At 39.9% G+C, this 27,465-nt stretch overlaps 1 protein-coding gene across 1 annotated transcript in view; it reads left to right on the top strand.

The window, feature by feature from the left end:
- CCDC141 (coiled-coil domain containing 141) overlaps positions 1-27,465 on the top strand; it is a 196,047-nt gene that overhangs the window by 60,170 nt on the left and 108,412 nt on the right. The window contains exons 8-9 of the mRNA XM_058664685.1: positions 6,418-6,671; positions 25,856-25,972. Coding sequence (XP_058520668.1) covers positions 6,418-6,671; positions 25,856-25,972 — 371 coding nt within the window. The remainder of the gene's footprint in view (positions 1-6,417; positions 6,672-25,855; positions 25,973-27,465) is intronic.

The following is a 27,465-nucleotide window of genomic DNA, read 5'->3' as shown; positions in this document are numbered from 1 at the left end:
TTCCAGGCAGAAATCTTATGAGACACTGTACCAAAAAAAATTGTTCAACCCTTCTAAGATCTTGTAGACAGGACAATTGTTAAATAGTGGTTTGTGTGCTGTGCCTGCTCTACCAGAATTGGGGTGGGCTAGGACTGGAGTAGGGAAGGCATTAATGGAAGGATAGTTTGCACTGGCATTTGTTTCTGTGGAAGGACAGTAGATACACAGTTGCAAAAAAAAAAAAATCACTTCTTTCCTTTGTAATGTGTTTTCTCATTGGCACTGCCTAGTGGACCTCGGTATAAAGGAAATAACTCCCTTAATTCATTTTTCACAGTTCTGACTTGACACCTAACTCCCTTTCGTCTGCTCTGCTAGACAGAAGCAAAGGGCATTTATAAAGCTGTGAGTAGATTCTGTTTCTGTCACCTTTTGAAGGGTTTTAGATAATAGGTAACTATGATGCTCTTCTTACTAAAACTTTCCCAAAACTCAAAGATTCAAGAACCCAATCTTTGCTTCGTTTATGTCTTATGAAAGCCTCCCCTCCCCCACACACTTTTAATTAATTGTTATTCAATAAGGCCTATCACTGACAAAAATTATAAATAGCATCCTAAGACTCTCTGTGAAAATACCAGCTTGCTCAATTTCATGCAGCAGAGGCATGTTCCTGCAGGGTCCTACAAGGGGTCGGCAGAGCCCCATGAAACCCTGCCAGGAGACTGGAAAGTAGGTCTAGTCCAGGTAACTGAGATGAGTTCTGTAATTTCATTTTAGTCAGTTATGATCATCACACAACAATCTTGTGTCCTATGCTTTGCAGTGACTGAAACTTTCACAACAGAGGTTCAACCAAGGCAATCATGAAAGCGCTTTCCAGGGGGATTGACAGGTTGTGGAAGTGGAGGTTTTTCCACATATATTTGGGGGTGGGTCTGGAAGAGGGGGTGTAGCTTAAAGCTGTTTTGTGCATGCTGTTGTTGGTGCCTGCAGAGTTTATGGGATGCGGAGCACAGAGAGCCACTTCATGGGAGTGCATGCTGCTTCGTGTGACAGCAGTGTGTGGTACTGATGGTGCCAAGATGAGAGTGGCACCATTGACTTGCTTTTCAGGGATGTAGTATTCCAGGGTCTACTTGGCCTCTTAATCTAAAGCAATGAATAAAAATACTATTTTTGAGATGGGCAAATCTTTGGTAGCATGCCTATCCTGAAATTATTGTCCTTCTGTCAAAAATTGGCAACAAGGATTGAAAGGGGATCTGGTTAGGTCACCTGGCTTCTATTCCCTCTGCTCAGTGATGGCTTCAGGGCTTTGCTTTCATGTAATGGGAATGGATGAAACTGATTAAGCCACTAATTCAGTAGGATGTGACTAAGATCAGCTGATTGGAAATGCATGTTAAAAATAAAATCCTGGTGTTTAAATAAGAGTTTCAAGTCTATTATCTTAAAATGTAAGGAAACAAAATATATCTGTAAGTGCAGCTGGCAGTTCTATGTTTCTGAGATATTGATTAGTGAGTGGTCAAAGTGGGAGTGTTAGGATGACAAATGATGATAGTGTAACTGAAGAAACTATTCATACTTACCCTGATGGCCACTTTATTTTTAAAAATGATTTATTTATTTAGAGAGAGTTACAGAGAGATAGAGGGGAAGATCCTTCATCTGCTGATTCACTCCCCTTTTGTTCCCCACTGCCAGAGCTGGGTCAGGCTGAAGCCAGGAGCTTCTTCTGAGTCTCCCAGATGGGTGCAGGGGTCCAAGGACTTGAGCCACCCTCTGCTGTTTTCCCAGAGCATAAGCAGGGGGCTGGATCAGAAGCAGAGCAGCTGGGACACAAACTGGTGCCACAAGTAGAGGATTATTAGACTGATACCACCATGCTAGCCCAATGGTCTCTTAATTTCAGTTACCTTATTTATGCTTTTCCCTTATTCAAAAATATTAAGGTATGTTGCATGGCAAAAACTTTCTCTATAAAATTGTGGTGGTCAGAACCAGGATGATTATGTTGAAGTTTCTGCTCTGTGGAATGCTACAGAAAAAGTCAGTCCTCAACAAGACAATCCTAGAAATAGTTGAAGACCAACATCCTCTCCAGTGCCCTCTGTTTTGGGTTTAACATGCCTGGTTAAAATCTCTTCTAGTAAAGATGGTTTCCAGACTCTTGTCTGGCTTGCTTGACCTAGATTCAGCCACACACAAGTAAAAAGTACTTTCTGAGCTCACTCTTGGTGAGGAACCCATGGCTGTGTGTCAGGGGAATCCCTGATCCTTGCCTTTGGGATATCTACAGTCTAGCAGGGCAGGTTGCATAATTGTCATGGAATTCTCTCTGCATTTCCTGTGAATACCTCTATGACACCAGCCGGCACACTGTATAGTGATAACATGTTTCTCTTTTCATCTCCATCACCACATGTTTGACTATCTGGGCTTAGAACAATCCCCATCTCTGAGGACAGTTCCTGAGTATGTTTTACATATAAATCAAATATAAGACATGGTATATACGGGCCCGGCGGCGTGGTCTAGCGGCTAAAGTCCTCGCCTTGAAAGCCCCGGGATCCCATATGGGCGCCGGTTCTAATCCCGGCAGCTCCACTTCCCATCCAGCTCCCTGCTTGTGGCCTGGGAAAGCAGTTGAGGACGGCCCAATGCTTTGGGACACTGCACCCACGTGGGAGACCCGGAGGAGGTTCCAGGTTCCCGGCATCAGATCGGCGCGCATCGGCCCGTTGCGGCTCACTTGGGGAGTGAATCATCGGACGGAAGATCTTCCTCTCTGTCTCTCCTCCTCTGTGTATCTGGCTGTAATAAAAATGAATAAATCTTTAAAAAAAAATTATAAAAAAAAAAGACATGGTATATGATGGTATAAAAGCGAGCAATAAACTAGATACATTAGGGACAATAAGGAAAAGGAAGCTTATTGTAAGCTCTGAGACATCACAATGACACTCAGTTTTTCAATGCCAATCTTAAAAGGATTATCATGTCTAACAAGCTGTATCATAGGATGTCATAGCATTACTTCATTTTTCATAGATGCCATACGTCAATTTTGTCATAAGTTGGATGGAGGCTTATTTACATCAGCCCTCTTGTCTACTTATATGTATTTTAAGACTTTTTACTTAATTGTATTGTAAAGTCAGATATATAGAGAGGAGAGGAGACAGAGAAGAAGATCTTCCGTCCGTTGATTTATTCCCCAAGTGGCCACAACAGTCGGAGCTGAGCCGGTCCGAAGCCTAGAGCCAGGAGCTTCTTCTGGGTCTCCCACACAGGTGTAGAGTCCCAAGGCTTTGGGCCGTCCTCGACTGCTTTTCCAGGCCACAAGCAGGGAGCTGGATGGGAAGTGGAGCTGCCGGGATTAGAACCGGCACCATATGGGATCCCGGGCGCGTTCAAGGCAAGGACTTTAGTGGCTAGACTACAGTACCAGGCCCTATTTGTATGGATTTTTAGAAATGTATATTAAGCAAGTTTAAGAAAAACCACCCCCCTTAAGAATATTTGGTACTAAAAAATATGTTAAAAAGGAGTATCATCCAAGATCTCAGCACCAGTGCTTTAATGTCACCAATTGTTGAAAAGATCTTATTTGAAAAGGTTGTGTAATAAGCTGAAAGTATACCTAACTTTTTAACCTCTGTTATCAGCCATCTGAAATTGGCTAATTATACTTAATAATTTGAGCATATCCTAAAAGTAATTACTTAAAATGTATTTTCCCATCAGTTCTTAATATATAGTGGGACTTAAATAATGATTATTTATTGACAAAATGTGCCATCATAAAGTGTTGCACAAATAAGGGGTTTGAATGTGCACAAATACACAGTGCTTAAGACAGATCTACTGTAGAAACTTCTTGAAGGTCATCATATACCCAAATAATTTGCCCATGAGGCAAAAATGCATCACTTTGGTCAACAGATAGAGTAAATAGTGGTGAAAATAAAAGAGATAAGACATAAGAAACTGATAGAGGAAGCCCAAGGAAAGTGACAGAGGGGACTGAGAATTCACCGACCTTATCATGGAGGGAGATAATAGATTGGAACCTGAGTACATTTACAGGTCAATTCTGGTTTAGGAGATTGCACAACTGAAGATAATATGGGGATGGTTATGTTATTTTGGCTAAAAGTAAAACAGAAAACCAAGAAAAGAAGGCAGCTTGGGATCTTGGCAAATTGTGTGCATTCCTGTGGTGCTGGAACGGGTTGACATGACCCATGATCAGTCTACAACACTGTCAGAACAGAATTTGTGTTTCCTTCTCTCATTTAAAAAGTTGGCTATGTAAGAACTATTTATAGGAAAGGAGAACAGAAATCTCCTGTGGAAGCTCTGCTGCGCTCTCATAATTCTTGTGTGTATGTAGCTAATTGTAATAACATAATAAGTTCCTCAATGCAAAGGGAAAATTCTCTGTCTGCATATGTTTGAGCAGCCAGTCACCTCAATCATGATATTATGGTTATATGAATGATAACTTTGATGGGCAACAACCTCTACAATATGTGTTGACATGCTTCTTAAGTTGTATGTGCCACTTTACAATAAGAATAGGCAGACAGGCCTTTTCCTGTACTCTTTTCCTCTGACTTACCCTTTTTGGCTTAATTTTCTCTGCTCAAGAAATCTAATTTTAAGGTTTTCCATGGTTTTTCTTATCCTGTTTAAATTCTCTCCTCATTCTGACATGGTTGAAGTCCATTACTGTTTTAGTTGTTTCTTTTATTTTTCATGAATGTGGACTCTGTGATGTTTCATAAAATCTTTGCTGTGACTGAAATTATAATACCCCAGTTATAAGAATAAGGGTTTCTCTGCTATATGGGTTTTCTGCTGCAGAAACAGGGATGAGCTCACACAGAAAGTCTTTGCAACTTTATCATATCCACAGTGTTTCTACTGATGGGCTCTTTGCTGCCCAATAAGGCCAATACTCCCAAGCAGGACTTTGGCCACATTCTTCGCAATTTTATTGTCTCCCTTGACAGGTGTTCTGATCCTTTTTCTTTAACCCACCCCCAAATTCACAGAACTCTCTGTCTTCAGAATCTTCTAGAACATTCTTTAGAACTGTCAGATTCCTCCATTGTTTTGCCTTGATTTCCATTTTTACAGCTGCCTCTTCCATCTTGGTCTTAGTCTTTCCATCCGATAGAGCACTGTGTTCCTGAGGGTTGTACTGAACTAGATTTCCATGGGCTCAAACTGAACACCTCAGGTGACAACTGGAGAAGTACCATTTATTCTGCAATCTATTCTTACCCACCTGAGGGTCTGAGACCTGGAGCCCTAGAAGTCATTGTGTAGGATAGAGTTGTAATTCCTGAAACCAGACCACTAGAGACTTCCTCTTGGTACAGTCTCCAGATTACTGTCAAAACTCACACACGACTCCCCAGCCACGGCCCTGTCCTCTCTAGGAGTGGTTTGTTTCTGTGTATTTTTGAATCTTCATCACATTGCCTAGAGCACATAATTGTACTCTCTTGATTACATCCCCCACCAATACATTCATCAGTTCTCAGCATCTCAGCCATAGAGATCTTTTCTCTTACATACACATACACATACATACAAACACACACACACACGGAGAGAGGGAGGGAGGGTGGGGAGAGAGAGAGAGAGACAGACAGACAGACAGACAGACAGACTTGAGCCGTACGCTGCTGCTTTCCCAGGTCATAAACAGGGTGCTGGATCAGAATTGGAGCAGCCAGGACATGAGCCAACACCCATCTGGGATGTCAGCACTGTAGGCAGAGGATCAGCTTGCTACATCACTAAACCAGCCCCTATCCCATTACATTTTCAAATATTGTATTTATCTCTTTACCCAACAGGAAGCCTGATCAGCTCTGGATCCATACTCTTCCTTGACATCAACTGGTCAGAGCTGAGTGATGAATGAAATTACAGCTATAACATCCACAAGCATGTTCTAACTATTTACTGTCCCTAACATCTGGATACTGGACCATCACATTCATGGAGTTTTTGAATGTTCACTATAGGCTGTAAAAACCTTAAATATAGTCTAATCACATCCAAATGTAGAACAGTCTGGGGAGAGGCAACACCTCAGCCAGCGTCACAACAGTAAAATTGAGCTCATGCCAAAATCCCCACAATCTTTCTGCTTCTCTACTGAATTGTGCTAGCACTGCACTTCAACAATTATTTGTCAGAGAGTGCCATAACAATTGTTATGCCAAGATGTTTGACCAGTTGTTTGTTTCAAGCAATGAAGGTAATTCACATTTCTATATTCAAATTCCTTGCAGTGGATCTTACAATTAGTCATAAAAAGTTACATATATTTTAACTTATATAAATATTCTAAGTATTACTAATAACTTGCTTATATCACTGTTCCTTTTCTTTCTGATTTTCTTCTAGAACTTCTAGAAAAATCCCTAGCACTTCTAAACAAGAGTCAACAACTCAAGGACTTTATTGAAAAATTCAAATTTGGTGGGCCTAATATGAATCCTGAATTAAATCAAGGAGCTCAAAGCAGCTGTCTGAAGATAGACAGCCTTCTCGAACTTCTACAAGACAGAAGAAGGCAACTTGACAAGTACCTGAAGCAACAATGGCAGGAATTGAGTCAGGTTCTGCAGATATGTCAGTGGGACCAACGAGAAAACCAGGTAAACCAGAGGGACATTGAATGATGTCCAGCTGTCTGTCTGCTAATTTGTGCCTATTGGGATTAGCTTGTGTTTAACTAGAACTAGATCACAGTCATTGGACTAAATCTTTTGGCCTTTGGTCAAAAGTCTTTTGTTCAAAATACCATGTTGTTTCCAAAGCAGGTCACATCAAATTAAAGATTTTAAAGAAAATTCTCACTTAATACTAATTATATAAAGGAAGACAATTTTGAAAATGACTCTTTTCTCTTGTTGGAAGCTTTCTCACTTTTATATCACTGATTTAGATACATTTTTTTACAATTCTAAAATATTTTCTTGGAAGTGAGAGAGGCATGATAGTGTGAAATTGGGCGTGATTGATGCTCATGTCAGTAAAACCCAAAATCTGTCAACCCAGGAGAGGAAAAATGCTCTTAGTAAAAAGGCCAGGGAGCAATGAAGAGTTCTGATTTTGCCTATGACTAAAAGCATAAAGGCTAGAGGCCTTTCTGAGTCAATGAGTTTGCAGGCGCAGTAGGACTCATTACCCTGACTGAGGCACAGTTCTCATCAGTTGCCACAGTGTTTGCTGTGTGAAGTTACATATTCCTTTCATTCCAGTCATTTTGGCAAGAAGGCACAGAATTTGTGCCAATCCTTTGACCAAATAGTGGCATATTTATTATGACATTTCTGTTCATCCCAATCCTATGCTTGAAGTTATTCAATTAAAGAAATTTTAGGAACTAACAGTGTGATAGGAGGACTTTTGTCAGCATACACAGAAAAATTATTTATTCTATCCAAATTAGACAGACAGCTGAGAAAAAAAATAAGAGGCCAGGAGAAATTGGTTCTTATTTCCAATTGGGAAAAATAAGGATTTTGGTGGTAATCAAGCTTTTAACTGACATCTATAACTACCTGATAAACACCAGGTCCTATTAGAAGTGCTAGAGATAACCTGAGACAGTCTTGTCTCTGGAAAACAAACGAACAATGTTAGAAGAGCTGTAAAAAAAATCAAACAGGAAAATGAACTCTGATGCCTGTTGACTGTTTAATCAGAGAAGGAATCAGGGATATCCATTGGGAATGAATGTGCAGCAGAAACCCACACACAGATGCCCCCAGTCTTAGGTTCTCCTGGCTGGTATTGGGTAGGTTTTTTTCAGTCCCATCCCTGACACACATCACTGCACATTATCTAAGCTACCTCTGCTCCCAGCAGCTTGCCTTGACTTATGATTCTGCATAGCAAAGGGGAACAAATGCTCAGGACAAGAGTCAACATCCAGTACTTGATCTGACAACTATTTCCAAAGCTCTTGGTCCTGCCTATCAGAAATGGGCCCATTATAGTTTGCTCATGCATTCCTGGCTTACCAACACGATCCTGGAGAATTCTCCTGAAAGCAATTCTCTCCATTCTCTATTCATTCTTGAATTCACAGGTCCACATTCAAAGAATACACTAAAAACTTTCCTTTTTTCCTCAAAGTTATTTATCTCTTTTAAACCCCAACCTGTCTTATACAGATGAACACAGAGATATTCCATCTAGGCTCTCTAGTATTGCCTATACCTCCAGTGCCATGGTACACTTAAATAGCGGAATGTCGGACTTGTAACTGTTGCTGAATGACTGCACTACTGTAATATATGGGGGGAAACAGTGGGAAAGGAAGAATAGGGAAAGAGCAAGAAGGCATGGGGGGAGAATCCCTATACCTACAAAACCATACCATGGAAAATAATAATTAAAATATTTAGTTTTAAAGAAACTGGAAACTGTCTTCTAAATTACCCATATCATTTTATATTCCCAACATATCAATGAATGAAGTTTCTTGCCGGACCTGATCCTTTAACCTGCATTTAATGTTACCTTTGTTTTGGATGTTGGCCATTGTATGTAATAGGTACATAACAGCATTTCATTGAAGTTTTAACGTACTTCATCTTTGGCAATAATACTTACAAATTGCAGGAAACAATGGGTAAAACCCATAGCATCATGCCCATCCATTTAAGAAGTACTTAGTAAGTATAGTTTCCTAGCCTTCTCTCTAATTGAAGTTTATGACTTAAAGATTGGAGGATAACCCTCAGATCTTGGACTGGTCTCCATTTTCTAGCCTCTTTTTAATGTCATAATAGATTAATTATAGTGGCTAATACATTCTGTAAGTGTTCCTGTTCAAGGACATCCTTCGTGATAGTCCATAACAGAGAAGATCCCTAATGCCTTTTGCTTGAGTTGCTGTCTTTGCCCCACAGTTGGCCCATCCATCCATACCCGAGGAGGGAAAAACAACCTGTGACTTCCAGTGATAATAGGAGCCATAAGTGTTTGGGTACCAGTGTCTCTGCCTCATAGTGGAGCAGTTGTACCTGGGGTTATTAGAATGAAATGGGGGCAGTGGAACAGACAATAGGTTGAAGCATTTAGTAAGTAACTGGTTGCCCACTTTATTATGAGACCTGGGTCCAGGGAAAAAGGGAATGTCAGAAAAATGGGATATGCCCCCAAACAGGAAGTTTACTGGTCAGTGACACCCTCCCCTGCAAATGTGTTGCCTAGAGCTCCTCAAATTGTATCAGTGCAAGGGAGGCCTGTAGAGTGTGCCCCAGACACAGACACAGGGTAGAATACTTGGGGCCACACACAGCCTTCTCCTGAAACACTCATCACTTCTAACAGCGAAATCAGTTACAGCATGTGTCTCACCTCCCATTTAGCAATTGATTTAGGGATAGACACAGGGTTTTCACCTTTAAGACCAGGACACTTTAGGTGCCAAGAAGAGATGAGGGAGGTTATGAACCAGGGTGGGGGGTACAATGAGCAGTAGCAGCCAGTTCTTTCTCAGTGCCAGCTAGGCCTTGGTCAGATGCTAAGAAGGAGGAAGAGGGCCTTCCTCCCCACCACTCATAGGAACATTGACTAACAATGCATGGGACAAGCTGTGTCTGGTTCAAAAAAAGCCACAAGCATGACATTAACTCTGAGACTGTAACCTTCTAACAGTGTGCATCAGTGGGCTTTTGCATCAGTACAATATGTTTGCCATCATTTTATAACCTTACTTGGCATTTTATATAATTTAAATTAAACAACTGTTACCTCACCAAGTAGAGCCTCTCATTTTTCGAGAGATCCAAGGATTTGATTGCAAGTCCCAGAGTCAGAAGACTCAGTTTATGTTTCTAAATCTAAAGCATTGTCAGAGGTTAACAAGTTTAACAATACATTGACCCTGACTATAGAATACAAGCTTCTTACACAGGTGGCTAGAGAAATTTGCATAATGTAGCAAGCAAGAAAATGGAAACATTTTGGGTGAGAGGGGCCGAAAGCCCATCCTTCTTAGTCTAGGAAAATTTGGGAGAGTTTGAAGACATGGCCTAAGGGGTGTGGTAGTAGTTACAAAGCAGTTTCATGTTATGCTGTGTTATCAGAACAGCAGTGAAGGAGCCAAGGGCATCATTCCATAGGGAAAGATGACTGAGACCAAGTGCTGGGCCTTGGCTGACTTGTTTCAAAAGGTCACACAGACTTGACATTTGCACTTCCCAACATTTGCTACAAAGGAGAGCAGGTAGTGAACAGTTGCTGGACTGATCAACAAGACAGTGTCAAAGAGCCTGGGCAGAGATAATGAACAGTAAGTTGACTTGGCCTCCTTTAAGACACAACTGCTGGGCCTGGTGTATCTGGTGTCTCCCATCCCGCGGAAGAAATCACCCGATACTGGAGAGCGTTTCAGAGGCACTTTTATTCCAACCTTCAGTTCCTCCTTTGGGGCAGAAGCCCCTGGCTTATATATCCCTCCTATCCGTTAAATCCGTTACCCAGAAGCCTTCAGTTAAGTCAGTTAATTCCGTTATTTCTGTTACACAGAGAACCTTCTCACCCCTCCCCCAAGGCCCCTGGCTTATCCAATCAGCTTACACGCCTGAGGCAAGCAGTAAAGGGCCAATCACAGGGCACTTCCTGAAACCTGTCTCCAAGAGGAAGTAGGGTCCAGGCGCCATCTTAGGGCAGGGCATTGTCAGTGCTCCCAACAACTCCCCCTTCTTGTTTTATTAAGCAAGGGACCATGCCTGTCCTAGGTGTTCCGAGTTTGGGCTCCCCTTACCCGTCATGGGCTAACCACGTGGGTAGGAACGTGGCGCCTGTCTTAGGTTGGTGAAGCTGTATCGGATACTTACCCGTCTCTGGCTACTGGTCCAGCATGCCTAGCCAGACTTCTGGGGATTCTCTGTTATGAAGGGCAAGCAAGCTTGCACTAGCAGCCGCTGTTGCTGTTGCTGACGCCGTGCTCGAAGATGAAACGTCAGCAGACCCCAAAGAAATAATTAATAAGATAAGGCCCAGGCCTACTATACCGGCCCATTGGTGTGCAAAGGAAAGACCGTTTAGTATCCAATTTGTCCATTGCTCTACCGTGGCAATCTCTACTTTGGTGCGATTTATAGCGGATAACTCTCTGGGAAAATTCTATGCTCGGGACCCACTGGTGACAATAGAAGGAGTAACACATAATCCAGGTAAATGGAGCTTGTGCACATACATAAATAGCATTATAAATAATATCATGACTGCGATTAACTTTAACATCTTCCCATATTCTAGAACTATTACTACTATAATTACAATTTTTATCACTACCTTATCAATAAATGCAGAAGGTGACATATCTGAACATCCACCCCTACTGGTGCACAATACCCAAGCATTCCAGGGCAGGGCAGATACAGATTGAACAGGATTACCATATGTATAATTATATCAAACTGAACATCCCAAGTCCCATACAAATAAATGGAAAGGCTTCTCCAGCATGTAAATTATCAAACTAAACATCTCGAGTCCCATTCAAATAAACTGAAAGGCTTTTAAATAGATTAGCTGCAAGTTGGAAACTGAGAGGACCTCAGATGACATGTCCACCTGTTCTTAAGTCCACTCATCAGCTTATGATTAGCAAGCCAGTCCAAATATGTTGGTTAACCGCTCCTGTGTCTGAAGAACCACAGAGATCTGCCACGCCAGGGCGTACACAGTCATAACAGCCGGTAGCTATTGCTGTTACAGTGGCAGCGGTAACCCCGAAGTCATACTCTGGCTGCAGGTGGACTGACAGGTCTTTTTCTTTAACTGTCATCGTTCTGGGAAAATAGGTGGGCACACACATCACCACAGCCAGTGGGTACTCAGTTGTATTCCAACATTCTGAAAGAAAACAATCTATTCCACAAGTTAAGTGAATCTCTGCCTAACTAGCATTGCTAACAAGATACACAAACGGATAAAAGCAATTCTGCAACTGGCCTCCAAAAATCATGGTCATTGCTGCTTCCACAGCACAAACAGAGGCTTCACCTGAAAAGAATTCGTGGTTATACTCTGCATAGGATTTTAGTAGGAATTCTTAGGTTCTCTAAATGTACTGTTTTTATCTGTGAGAAAATTTTTGGAAAAGGTAAAAGAATGGCCACTATTCCTAAGGTTTAATTAGTCAATACAATGCAGGGTGATGGCACAGTAGAATTACTACTATTAATACTCACCTGAAAAAATAATAACTAGCTTGTCCTTTGGGGATCTATGTTGATCCCTATTCCCCCTTTCTGTTTATATAGCATAGTTTTGATCTTTTTTTTTTCTACGCTTCCATAGCTTTATTGCCTCTTGGCACCATGTTTTAGCCTGTTCATATGCTAACTGCTTTACCAAAGGCATTGCTGACTCCACCTCCCCAAAATTTCTAGAGGCAGTTTGAATAAGTCTAGCTACAAAATCAACATAAGGCTCATTGGCTCCTTGAATAACTTTGGAGAGACATCCCTGTAGATCCCCACTACCTGTTCTAAATTCCACTGGGGGTTTCCTGCAGCATTACGCTGCGCAGTGTCTGAACAAAACTCTTGGTATGCTACCTTCCAAGAAAAAGCATGGGCAGAAATTGAGCTATTTATAAAAAGAGCTCCAGACCCCCAACAGCTGGGGTCACACACCAGACAATCTGATAGTCTGATTTAAGGAGAGACTGGCAGGAAATATCAGGACCTAAGTGCTTAACAAATACTAATATATAATATATAAAAGCCTAATATACTTGCTTGTCCCGTCGATCTTCCGATTCAAATGCCATCATCTTGGCCAGTACCCGAGCTTTCACAAGACTCAGCAGCAGGAGCTTGCCGGACAAGCCTCTCAGGAATCCACCTCGGACCATTTTCATTTTTTGGGAAAATATAGACTGATCCTCACCCCCAAATGAGGACGGGATCTGGGCCTTGGGTCTGAGGTACCAGGTTGCTTACTCTTATAGGGTTAGTATAAAGTGAAAACTGTCAAATAATAGCTTTACTAAACATTTATCCCAAAGGCCTACTTCCTGTTATAAATGAGGCAGGAATACAGGTTAATAATAAATGTATCAATGATATAATATACTTTAAAAATAATTATTAGTAATTTAAATTACATAAATTTAAGAAATCCATGTTAACTAGTAATCTTATTCAAAGTAAATGAATTTGTAGCAAAGGTTTAAAATCACTTAGATATTTTTACAATCCTATCAGAAAGCTCTGGGAGTGTCTGCAGAATTCAGAGCTCAAGGCAACCTGCTTTTGCTGTTGATATGCAAATTATGTGTATGCATTAATTTACCTGCTTTTAAAAATGTTTTCTACAGGAAGTTTAAACTTAATTCACAAAAGCTAGAATATTTTCTGACCAACAAACAGACAGTAACACATTATAACAATTTTAAATAATTTATACAGATGACAAACATTAAGACACACATGTGCGCGCGCACACACACCAACACATGCTTTTGGAGACTTAAAAAAATTATTCTCAATCAAACTTAGTAATAGTAGTGTTCTCCAGAAACCAGTAGCTGTAAAATCGCTGTAAAATCATCAAGTAAATAGTCTTGAACAAAGACCTTGAGAAAGAAAAGTCACCGCTATGAAATCTTTTCATCATTGCAAGAATGCGAATTTTAGTCTTCCCAGTAATATAGCTATCCTAAGAATATGTAGTGAACAACCAGATACAACTGTAGAGCTAAATCATTAAAAGTGCAAACTAAAATTTAAACCTTCACAACTCCATGGATGTATACAACAGTTTGACACGACAAAATTTTACTACATTTGGCAATAATCTTAATCCAATCAACCTGATTAACTGTCTCCACAAAATGGGAGATAAATCCGTTGGCATTCTTGAGGCCTCATAAGAATACCAAGGGAAACCCTAGAATAGGAAACTTTTGAATTCTTGGATGCTCCTTTAAGGATGGCTAAAAATATCTGGAAGAAGGTTTTTGTTGTTGTTAGTATAACACATTATAGGTTAGACTTCGTTATTGACATGAAATAATCACTCAAATACCTTTAAAACAAATACAAAATCTTTACCAATTTAAAGCAGTGAGAAGTTTGATAACCAGCCGAAAACACAAGAATTATTTTAAACTATAAAAATGCTTTCTATACAATAAATACCACATTAATTTAACTTATACCTTGAAATAATTTAATAGTGACTTACAGTTAACTTCTATAACAAATTATTTGTGATAAAATTTTACATTTTTGAAAACATCACAAATGAAACCTTAAGAATTACAAGAGATAAAATAGTTTTTTTTTTCCTTGACCTTTTCTTTCTGATCATACTAAAAAGATACTTAAAAGGTAGAAGACCAGGCAACAGAAAATTTAGGGTCAGGTAATGGAGGTCTGAATGAATCAAAAAGCGGCCATCTGTAGCAATATAAGGCCTGACTAGCAAAATCAGCATCCCAAGAACTGCTATCAGAGCAAAGCATTTAGCCAAGCTTTTAATGGGTGGAGGATCCTCAGAAGACTCACTTCCAGAGACCTCTTCCTTATCCTCTGAGTCTGACTCTCCTGACTCACTTAACAATCTCTGCAGCAGGTGCTGCATGCGCACTGTGGAGGACAAATTCCCCATTGCTCTAACCTTTCTCTAGTCACTCAAACGTGAACCTTCTTGTCGCCAACCGTGAACCTTTTTATTTTATTTTTTTTATTTTTTCTTGTCGCTAACCTGCGAACCTGACGTGCACGTCCCCACCTAGTGCGGCTTCCTGAGCAAAAGGCTCAGTTGTAAACTAATTCCCGCTGTAAGCGGCTCCCTGAGCGATCTGCTCAGCTACTTACCTTCCTGGTATTCACCAGCTAACTTCTGTCCAAGTCACGGTACCAGATATCGGGTGTCTCCCATCCCGCGGAAGAAATCACCCGATACTGGAGAGCGTTTCAGAGGCACTTTTATTCCAACCTTCAGTTCCTCCTTTGGGGCAGAAGCCCCTGGCTTATATATCCCTCCTATCCGTTAAATCCGTTACCCAGAAGCCTTCAGTTAAGTCAGTTAATTCCATTATTTCTGTTACACAGAGAACCTTCTCACCCCTCCCCCAAGGCCCCTGGCTTATCCAATCAGCTTATACGCCTGAGGCAAGCAGTAAAGGGCCAATCACAGGGCACTTCCTGAAACCTGTCTCCAAGAGGAAGTAGGGTCCAGGCGCCATCTTAGGGCAGGGCATTGTCAGTGCTCCCAACACTGGTGCAATAGTGTAGCAGCTGAAGTCATTTCCTTGAACACTCCAGGATCCAATACGGGCACTGGTTCTAATACTGGTGGTCGCACTTCCCAACCAGCTCTCTGCTTGTGGCCTGGGAAAGCAGTCGAGGACAGCCAAAAGCCTTGGGACCCTGCACCGGAAGAAGCTCCTGGCTCCTGGCTCCTGGCTTTGAATTGGCTCAACTCCAGCCATTATGGCAACTCAGGGAGTGAATCATCAGACAAAAGATCTTCCTCTCTGTATCTCCTCCTCTCTGTATATCCACCTTTCCAATAAAAATGAATAAATCTTTAAAAAAACACAAAAATACACTCCTGCATGAATATACAAAGAGAGAGCAGAGTACGGCTAAAATGGCTAGGTTGAAAGCAAGTGGGCAAGCCTCTGTGTCCATGAAATGTGGACAAAGGCACTGTGATTTACACTAGATAAGACAGCAGAAAGGCCAGAAGTGGAGTTCTTCAGAACTTATTTTAATTGTCAGGTAGATCACCATCTGTGCACATGCTTCTTGGTTGCATTTTGGCCTTCTGTTACCTTATTCTAGACTTTTAGCCAAGCATATGTATAGTCACAAGTGCACATAAACACTCAGATTTATTAAAGGAACAACTAAACAAGCAAATATATATAAGATTATATTATAATCTTTTTTATTAGACTGGAAAAAACAGGCATATTTTTGTGTCAGAAGTGGAATAAGTAATTTTAATGAGTGTGTAATATTCTGCTATTTGAATACAACATAGTTGAAGCAAGGTCTTACTGATGAGGAATGAGGGGCTCATCAGCTTGCAATAGTCTAAGCAGCAATTAGTGCTTCCTGTTTTGTCATTCTGTGAACAAGGAAATGTTTTAAAATTCAGGGAGATAGCATAATTCACTCAACCATGTTTATAAGTTTCTGTTTTAAAGTTTTGTTGATGCTCAGGTGAAAAATAGCAACATGACATTCCCACTGAGTGAGGCTAATTTAGGTCCCATCCTTTTCACATTTCTGGATGATCTACCTTTTACTCCTAGAGCCAAACTCGCTTGAAAGATAAAATTTCTTTTGTCAGCTCCTTAGTTATTTAAAGGGATCATAGGAGCAGTTAAACTTTATATTCATAAAATGTCAGTTTGTCAATCATTTTAGCCACTTAAGAAAAAAATGGGAAGTAAGTGAAGGATTGGAGCAAAGATGGATAATAATGTGGATTCTCAACATCTGATGTATCTTCTTTCATAATGGCCATTGAAAAGGCACTCTGTGCCTCACTGTTTCCAAGTGCCTGTGGCCGTATGCTTTTGAACTGTAATAGTTCATCTAATTCTGCTTTGAAAGATAAATTAAGTGGCCAGCATAAAGGCATCTTAAGATTCACACCAGTTGTAGGAAAAAACACAAACAAATACCAGGAACCTTAACTTACTCAGAATACAATTGTGTTAGCAACATAATACTATCATGTTATTTTGTTATCATTGTTTTTCAGGTTTAAAAATGGGCACTTATTTTACATGAAAGATGAACAGCTGCTTTTCTTTTAGTTCTAACAGCATCTTATTTTGCATGTAATCTGCTTCAATAATGAAAATCAGAAGCAGCTTGGAGAATTTTGTGCATAATTAATTATCTTGGCAAGAAGATTTATGAATGTAATTTTTTCAATTGCTCCAATCAGGCCTAAGTGAGACAAACAAATACATTAAAACTAAGTTTTCTGTGTCTTTTTTTGTACAAGATAGTGTCAATCGCATATAGGAAAATTAATGACATGGGGCAATCTCTGTAACACTAGATCACATATATTGATAACAAAGTTTGGGGGTGCTGACCAATAGAATTTGCAAGATTTTGTTTATGATTTTAACTCAGTGTGTATAATAATCAGACAGTGTATTGCTAGTGAAAATACATTGAAAGTGTTATTTTTGATGTCATAAGAGCAGTTTCAGGACATTGTTTTTTAAAAATATATATTTATTTATTTGAAAGTCAGCATTACACACACACACAGTGGGAGGGAGAGAGGGAATGTGGACTGAGATTTACCTGTTAGTCTGTCTTGCATTTGCTAGATCTGAGGGTTCACTCTCTAAATGAATGCAACTACTGGAGCTGGCCAGGCTGAAAGCAGGAAGCTGGAACTTTGTTCAGGTTTCCCAGGTTGTGCAAAAGCCCAAGAATTTGGGCCCTCGTTGCTTTCTCAGACACATTAGCAGAGAGCTGCATGGGAAGTGGAACAGTAAGGACATGAACCAGTGGAGAGTACCAGTCTTGTGCCTAGTGGGCATCTATAAAATTGTATGCATATATGAAATTGCATGCATATATATGGATATGTGTCTGTTTATGTATAATATTTTGTGTATGATGCCATCCTATAGCTAAGATTTAGAATTTGAATGGCTGACCAGCTGAAAATAAAACTCATGTGAGAAACTTACAAAGTGTGAATGTTAAACTTTTAAACACTGTCTTCCATAAGACCAAAATAAGGCTTTGATTAATTTGTCATGTTGATATCTAAAAGTTCAACTGAGTAGCAGATATAAATGGCTGATGAATCATTTAGAGATTGAAATGTATAACAAAATTTAGTTTGAATGCAAAAACTGTCTCTAGAATTCTCATAAAAGCTCTTTGGTAGTAGACATAAAGTTTCTTAATTTTTTCGTAGAAGAAACATGCAGTTTTGAAAGCAACAGTATTTGTTCTAATTAGAATGTACGCTAATAGTCTTTTTGGTGGCACTGAAAGTCAGCATCGACCATAGAGAACTCTGGCTAGATGGCATGGGTAATAATTTCAACCATTACATCTACTAGCAATGAGGTTTTTTTTTTATTTATTTTCTCATTTTTATTGCAAGTCAGATATACAGAGAGGAGGAGACACAGAGAAAATCTTGCATCCGATGATTCACTCCCCAAGTGACTGCAACAGCCGGAGCCAGGAGCCAGGAGCTTCTTCTGGGTCTCCCATGTGGGTGCAGGAACCCAAGGATTTGGTCTGTCCTTGACTGCTTTCCCAGGGAGCTGGATGGGAAGCAGGGTCACAGGGATTAGAACTGGCACCCATATGGGATCCCGACACATTCAAGGCAAGTACTTCTGCCACTAGGCACTGTGCCAGGTTCAAGCCCCATCAATTTTAATTCATTTTATGGGAATATTTGCATATAAATGATATAAACTGAACGCTTTAAAGACATTAAGTTATCCTGAAAATTCAGCAGTTATTTGTATGATGAGGTTCTAGCTCCCATTTCTTTCATAGACAACTAGGGACTGAGGCCCAAGACTCAATAAAATTTATTAAGTTGCATTACTGGGGTGGTATTACAAAATTATCAACATTTGAGCCCACAGACTACCCCTGGAATGCACTTTTCTCCCTACCAACTGGGATATAATTGGATGTAGATCAGCTGGGGTGGAACTCTGTTATTTTGGGATTTGCATGATTTAGCTCTATCTTTGGGAGGGCATCACATTACCAAAACTCTGGATGAAGCCACTTTTTTTTTTTTTTTACACTGCTGAGGGAATTCCTTCCAGTGAGCCTAAAGCAGCACTAGAAATAAAACAGGTTCAGCAATGTCTACTATACTGTGCTTCCACTGAACTAAACCTCTTTCCTCCATTAAGTAGTTAGAAGTAAAGGTTCCATCTAGAGTCAAATGAGAATTGGCAGCAGTGTTGGGCTAGGAAGAGTTCCTGTGACATTCTTTTTGAAATAAGAGTCATTTAGGGATGTGGATTTTGCCTCATGATAAGCTATACATTTTGGTTTTCCTGCCATCTATCAACAAATAATTTAAATTTTTATAATACTAGTTCACTGCAGCAATTCACAGAATGCTCTCAAATTGTGCAGAAGAGAAATATGAACATTTTCCTCTAGAATCTGAGACTAAGTCCAATTGCAATACAAAGATCAGTCCTACAATCTTTTTTTTTTTAAGGGTCCCTGCACAATACCCTAGTGGCTACAGTCCTTGCATTGCATGCACCAGGATCCCATATGGGCACTGCTTTGTTTCCTGGCTGCTCCACCTACCATCCATCTCCCTGCTTTGGGCCTGGGAAAGCAGTCGAGGATGGCCCAAAGCCTTGGGACTCTGTAGTTGCATGGAAGACCTGGAGGAAGCTCCTGGCTCCTGCCTTCAGATCAGCTCAACTCCAGCTGTTGCAGCCACTTGAGTAGTAAATCAGCGGATAGAAGAGCTTTCTTTCTCTCCTTACCTCTGTAAATAATGACTTTCCAATAAAGAAAAGATTTTTATTTGCAATTCAGTGGGAGAGAGCGCGAGAGCAAGCAAGCTGGGAGTTCATCTAGGTTGCCCACAGGGGTGGCAGCAGCCAGGCACTTACGCCATCATCCACTGCTTTTGTCAGACGCATCAGGGAATTGGATCAGAAGTGGAACAGCCAGCACTCCAACCAGTGTCCATGTGAAATGCTGGCATTGCAGATAAGAACTTTACCTACTGTACTGTAATCCGGCCCCCATCCCAATCATATAAATAAAAACAAAAACCTGATCCACATTTTTAGCAGTAACTTTTCTTTGCTGCACAGTTTCAAGACCTGTGATGTTAGCATCAGCTACCACACGTTTCCTCCACTTCTATACATTATCACCAATGGTATAATTGGATGTTTGAATTGTGGTGATTAGTTAACATCACAGCCCACTTCACTGAACTGCCTAATGCAAAATGAAAGATTTCCCTGCTGTAAATGAAAAAAATGTGGGGGAGGGAGTCCTAAAATCTTATGGGAACTAAAATTGGTACAGTACTAACATGTCTTCCAAATTAAAGGAGATTGCAGAATTGATATCTGTGGCCATTAAGTACAATTGAAAATATTTACTCATATGTATGTAACTTTGGAAATTTAAAATTTCCTTTGAAAAGACTCGTAAAAATCCTCCAGTTAGGGGCCCGGCGGTGTGGCCTAGCGGCTAAAGTCCTCGCCTTGAAAGCCACGGGATCCCATATGGGCGCCGGTTCTAATCCCGGCAGCCCCACTTCCCATCCAGCTCCCTGCTTGTGGCCTGGGAAAGCAGTCGAGGATGGCCCAATGCATTGGGACACTGCACCCGCGTGGGAGACCCGGAAGAGGTTCCTGGTTCCCGGCTTCGGATTGGCGTGCACCAGCCCGTTGCGGCTCACTTGGGGGGTGAATCATTGGATGGAAGATCTTCCTCTCTGTCTCTCCTCCTCTCTGTATATCTGGCTTTCCAATAATAATAATAAAATCTTTAAAAAAATATATTAAAAAAAAAATCCTCCAGTTAGACATATATAGATAACAGTTGCCCTCTCCCTCTTTATCGGTTTCTTCTTTTTTATTTTTTCACCTTTGGTCTCTAATATTAATTGGCTATTTGGTAAGACTTGTTCTGCAAATGGAAAAGAAAGTAAAACTTTCTTGCTACTAGCTTGCCTAATCCAACAGACTTTTAAATAAAGATCAAGACATAAGATCAAATCTCAAATCATAAAACAAATCAGTGGTTTTTGGCATTCAGATGCATGGCTTTGGGCTGCAGTTCAACTACACCTGAGTTGTTTATCCTTGACCTTCAGAGCATGTTTAATTGCTTGTTTTCTGCACGTTGTAGTCCTGCTTTAGCATGTATTTTCTAGGGACTGGAGTTGTGTCTGTGCTTGTCATCACCTCTGTCCACAGCTGACCTCTTTCTCTCAGATATTCTTTCTTATGGGTCTGACCTGCATGAATGTTTTTTTTTCTCTCAAGCATGGAATCACCATTACTGGACATAGAGCCTGTTTTCAGGATCTAACTAGGTTTCTGCATCCATAGCCTTGCATTTGGCTTTTACTTGAAGAACATCCATAAACACAGGCTAAGAATCATTTCTGTTTTCAAGGATCCCTTGTTTCTGCTAGTGGAGATGATGGGAAGTGAAACTGAACCCCTAGAATTTAAGAGCAGGACCCAGGCTTCTGGATGTCTCCCTTAGCACTAGATGTCTTTGTCTGCCCTGTATCAAAAGGGGTTCCCTGGGACTATTCTAACTGGCCTTAACAGGTTCTGATCAAGGAGCCATTTGCTTCCTAGATAATGAATAATAGATAATAACCTTGATGTCCAGTGTTGTCCTGGGGTGTTTTGGGTGGGGAAATTTCAGGTTTGACTAGAACATAATTACTACCTTTATGTTACCCTCCATACCACCTAGAACTCACCTGCCATCATAATTCCCTAAAGAGCATGACAATGCTGACCAATCAAAGGAAAGATATGAACTCCACTGAGCAACTAGGAACTTGGACACAAGCTGATCACTTACCTCTCAACCCCATTTTCAGTGTACAAGAACATTCATCCCCTAGCACCTCAGGGAGCTCAGGAATTAAATGTTAGCTACTGGCTCCTTATTCAGTGCTTTGCAATAGATAATGGCTTTCTTCCACCACTCTAATGTCAGTGATTAGCTTTCTGTGTGCAGCGTGAGCAGAACCAATTTGGTAGTCTTATAACAATGCCTTCAGTTTGGGGTGTTGTTTGGCAACAGAAAAAAAAAGTGCTGACCAGGACAACATGAATTCTGACGACAGTGCTTCTGCGCAACTCATGGGACTTTCCATTTGTGAATCTGGGTGAAATGCATAACCTGTCTGGGTCTCGTTTTCCCCCTGTCTTGATAAAACAAATACCTCCATTACAGGAGTTGGTAAAAACTGGATAGGGTGGCATTGTGTACTGCCTAGCATTGTACCCGGTGGCTGTCTGCAAAGGTCTCGTTTTCTCTACTTCCCTCTTTTCTCCAAAAGGGTTGCAGATGGGGTGAAACAGAGATTAATCCTGCCCAGCCCAACACCTATACCTTTATTCTTTCTAGATGTTTCTGCATCAAATCTCTGTGCATCTTGAGCCCCTGTTCCTGCAAAAACTGAGTCTTGTCTAATCAAAAATGGAAAAAAAAGGAGTGTTGGGGGAATTCTTTTGTTACATATGCTTTCTCTGTCTTTTATTTAGCCAATGAACTTCTTTGAAAGGGGCATCAGTTCTACATCCTTGCCCTCCTCTCAGTGGTCTATAAATGCTCTCTAGTTCACATTTCCTTCTACACCGCTCTTCATATCACTGTTTTAAATTGCCCTGAATTAAAACTGAGTGCTTAAATCTGCGTTTAGCAGGTAAGGATGTTCTAAACATACTTAAACAGCAGAAGCATTCTATGAAAATATAATACAAATAGAATACATAGCTATGCAGTTCCTGTATTTTCTGGTAACCGCATTAAAGAAGTAAGAAGGAAATATATGAAAAGTTTAAAGTTACATAAAAAGTAAAAACATTATTTTTGTTTGATGTGACACATCTACAATATCTCAACAGACAATCTATGCTAAAATTCTTACCAAGATATTTTCATTTCTTTTTATGTTAAGTATGTGAACTCTGCTACATTTAGACTAATGAAATTCCAAGTGCTCAATGGCCCTGTGTGGTTAGTGCTGTCATGTTGGACAGTACAGCTTTAGAAGGCATGACCGAACTTCCCTGGCATTCTTCTGGAACATTTAAGTCAGCTTTTGGTTTTCACTGAATGTCCTCAGTTGCTTCTTGGCTGACTTCTTCTAGTTCTCTTATCAGCATCTCATAGATGTCACCTCCATCCCCAATTGGTGCCCTTTCCCCAAGCAAAAGATCTGCCCCACTTCTCTGCCTTGGTGCTATCTTGCCTGGAAATTGAGTAGCTAGAATGTCATATCAAACTGATGGAATGAACATGAGCACATTGTTTAAGTTGAACGGTTGGAACTGGGAAGGGAGAGGAGAATGCTCTCATTTCTCACTGTAATCCATTATTGTTCAGTGAAGCAATTTCCAGTGTGTACTTTGAGATCTTTCTTCATTTCTACCTGTCAGTAAAACTATAGCTCATGTTTCCATCCTTTTGCAGGAATCCTTTTGCATATTCTACTGCAATGTCCTGCCAGATTACCTACTGTACTTATCACTCAGGCTTTTGGAAAGCAGCTGATGTAATTTAAAAGCTTCTAAAAACTATGCTTAGAATATCTGTGCAGCTGTCTGCAATAACTGTTGTGGTATATGCAATGACTGATTTACCGGGGCAGAGTATTTTGCTGGGCATGCTCTTGGTTATTTAGAGTGTCTTACTTAGCATCAGAAGAACTCTGTATCCTTCATCAAACATGGTAAATCTGATCTCCGAGGCTGCCCGTGTGTGACTGTTTTGTGATGGCATGTGACACCCTCAGAATGATTGACATACTTCTGAATCTTATACCAATTTGTTTTTATGTTTCTTTCGAGGGCGCATTTGGTGGCAAAACTGTATAGCTCTAGAGAATCAGTATGTTTAAACCGACAGGTGTGTGAGCATGGACATACTGAATATCATGTGGTTCTTTATGTTCTTTTAATCTTATGGGAATAATATCCATTGGGGGTTGAAAGTGTGTTTGACAAATCCAGGAGATGAGGTCACTGAATACTATTTAAAAATCAAAATGACTGGGTCCCTCCCTGCTTTCAACTCCATGGACATATGTTAGATGACAAGTTTTTGAGTCACTGAGTGTAATAGGATCATCTGAGGGCTCAGGTTTCTCACCTGTTTTTAGAGATTAGTGAACACCTGTTTGTACCCATTTTTCTTTCACTCAGATTCTGTATTAATTTCTCCTGTTAAAGCATTCTTGAGATTTCTGTGTCTGCCACTTTAGTGAAGAATAGATCAACTCATTCCCAGATTTAATAAAATCAATGATCTTTGAAGTATAGTTATAGTCGTAGTCCACTTGACTTCAAAGAAACAAATAGTTCCTATAGTTATGTGTTAATGTGGATTCTGCACATATTTTGTGGGAAATTATGTTCTTTTGTAAAAATTATATAAACCAATGAGAGAATGTACCAGTTTTGGTATACTTACTATACTGGCTAATACCTTGTGTATGATCTACTTCTAATTAGGATACCAGGAAAACAGACCGTCTTTATTAATTATTAATACGTAAATACAATAACTTACATAATTCATGCATAAAACATAGATTGCCAAAAAATCTGAAGACAGTGAGGTGTATGTCACAAGCACAGTGAAATGTGAACAGTCACTATTCTGTTGCTTGTACGGATAATAGGTGAACCTGCTGGTTAGCAATGACTTCCTATTAATGGGAAACTTATTCTGTATCTTACTGCTTATTCCATGCTGGGTATGCTAAGAATTGTACAGATATTTTGCTCTTAGTAAATGTTGTGATGTTAGTTCTGTAATGGTACTGTGACCTCTAAGTGAGCTTCTAACTTCTGGGTTGGGGTTGGGGTTGGGGTTGGGATGAGTGTGTGTGTGTGTGTGTGTGTGTGTGTGCGCGCGCGTGCTGTGCTGTCCTCTTACTGTAAGCAACTGCAGATCTGACTGCACTTTTTTCTTGCTCTTTTGTTTCATACATTTCCCCGAACTGAAGGCCTGCAGAGAAAACTCAGAGAGTGCAGGCTAGATACACAAGGTGGAGAGAGACAGAGTGTCTGTTTCTGGTGTGTGATTTTGAATGAGCAGTCCTCGGGTTTTAAGATATTACCTCCAATGACAAGGCTGAGAAACTTTGTATTAGTCAGACGTGGTTTCAGCATGTAGTGAGAAGAACATGCATGTTGGAGTCCCGTAGATGTGGGGATGAATTGGATGTCTACCACTGGCTATGTGGCCCTAGATAGGCTACATAAGCCCTCCAAAACTCAGCTACCTTAACTCTACTATGATGATATCACAGTTGCTAAGGAGTCTTGAGGAAAATGATGATTTCCCCAAAGCAACCAGCAAACTGTCTATCCTATCGTGGTCTCTTAAGAAAGGATAGCTGCAAAAGGAGTCTGAAGATAATGTGTTATACAAAATCTGAGGGTCAAAATCCAATTTCCTTTCATTGAGATATCAAATCTGTAACCCATATCAAGTTATGGCATCCCTTTAAAATGTTCAACTCCTGCAATTTTTTTGTTTTGTTTTTGTTTTTAAAAAAAGACAATGTAGATGGAAACTATTGTCAGTTAAATCTATGTGAACTTGAGTGAAGCCCTTGGGCACTTGTAATGTCAATGGAATCTTAATGTCTCTTTTTACTTCATGAACAGATTTGTGGCAATTACAGCCGACCACATGTTTTTATTGCCTTTTTTATAATAGGAAATACAACTCTATGTGTTTTGTTTATTAGAGTCATATGAACCTATGTTCATTACCATGCCTATATTCATATTTATTTTTGTCGAGGAAATTAAATGTGATTTAAAGGAATACATGGTTTAGGAGCTGCTGGAAGATCTGCATAATTTTCTTCATGTCATGTAGTATACCATGCTGATAACTCAGTTTTATGCTTTTCTGGGATCAACTTTATTTTTTTCTCTTACACATGTAGAGGATGAAATGAGAATGGAAAATTGTTATTAATTTAATGCATGAGATTAATTTATCTAAAGAGAAAAGGTCAAGAAGTTCTTTTTGAATTTTTATTCACATACATTGATAATTTAAACCTTTTGTTTCTTATTTAGGTTACTTGTTGGTTTCAGAAAACTATAAGAGATTTACAGGAGCAGAGTCTAGGTTCATCACTTTCAGACAATGAAGAACTGATTTGTAAACATGAGGAACTGGTTGTAAAAGCAAAGGTAAGAGACACATTAAGAAATAGTTGGAAATGCATGGATTTCTCTTAAATGTGCATCTGTGAATAGGGGTGAACAACAATAACGAAAACTCTAATTGAATATTCCACTATTTACATATAAGAGATCCTGATAGCGTTAGATAATACCACTGCCCAAACAGAATACTAAACAACAGCAGTTTCTATAGCAATAACTGTAGTTTTTGAAGAGTTACTATGTGACAGGCACTACATTAAATATATGAGATACTTTACTTTTCACAAAATAGGCATTGTTTTTCTCATTTTATGAATCAAAATAAGACAAAGGCTTACAAATGCAAAGAACTTGTCCAGTGTAGTATATCCTATCAGTAGCAAGTGTTAAATTGAGTTCTAGATTTTTTTCTAATTCCAGAGCCCAAGCTCTTGAAACAGCACTTTCTAAATAAAATTTTCTAGCTTTCTAAAAATATTTTTCTGAACTTAACTCTTGCTACACTATCCCTTTTATGATTGCAAGGTATATTTAGATGCTGTTCATATTTGCATTTCCCGGGTCTCTTGATTTCCTTTAAGTTTCTCAGTACCAGCTGGATAGCCACGAGGTGTGTGGAAGTGGAGCAATGAAGTGCTGGAAGGGAGATGAACAGTACAGTAATCTGCAATTCCTCCTCTCTCCATTGTGGCCTGCTTTTTTTTTTTTTTTAAGAATTCACTCATTTTTATATGTAGGTCTGTGAATGCTTTCAAATTTCTCTCCAGATGCGCCATATAGATTTGAAAGAAAACAGAATTCTGTCATAGTAGGTAGATTCAGTGAGCAGTGAAGACTTTCATCACCATCAAGATTTAGAGAAATTGCGGAACTGATAGTTGGAAACTCCAGAAAGCAATGGGTTCATACGATTGGACAGCAGATGGAGATAGGGAAGATTAAACTAGTTTCAAGTCTGTGAGGATGGGAATTGGAATGTGGCAGGGAGGCAGTACCCTGTATTTGTCCATGCTTACACCTCCTTATCAGCAGGTATTGCTTTATTTTAGTTCCCAGCTTCTGTTGGGAATCAGCAATGTGTCATAGGTATTCAAGTGTTTATTCAGAATATTTAACTGAATAGCACAAGGCACAATTACAAAAGACTGTTGACCCAGTAGTGGTTGATCACTTTTCATACTTTTAAGATATTTCATGTTTTTAAGATATTTCATGTTTGGTTTAGCAAGTAAAGAGGTTATATTTTATTAAAGTTACATAGCAGTTATTATTTATATATCAAACTGTGAGAATTTTCTCAAAATCTTTAAACACTGAGAACAAAAATAACCTTGTGCATAAGGCACACCTGTCTGTAGCAGTTTGACAAAATGACTAAGTTGCTTGAAAATGAAGAAACAAAATGGGTTATTCACACAGTTAGGACATGTCTTGGGTTATATTCACTGTGAGCGTGGAGTCACTAAGGTTCCTTACAGCCCAGGAGATGGTCTGGATAAAGTGTTTGTTAATAGATG

Source organism: Ochotona princeps, chromosome 5 (genome assembly GCF_030435755.1).
Source record: "Ochotona princeps isolate mOchPri1 chromosome 5, mOchPri1.hap1, whole genome shotgun sequence".
NCBI classification, from domain to species: domain Eukaryota; kingdom Metazoa; phylum Chordata; class Mammalia; order Lagomorpha; family Ochotonidae; genus Ochotona; species Ochotona princeps.
Note: the sequence above shows the minus strand (reverse complement) of the source record. Positions and strands in the feature narration are given on the sequence as shown.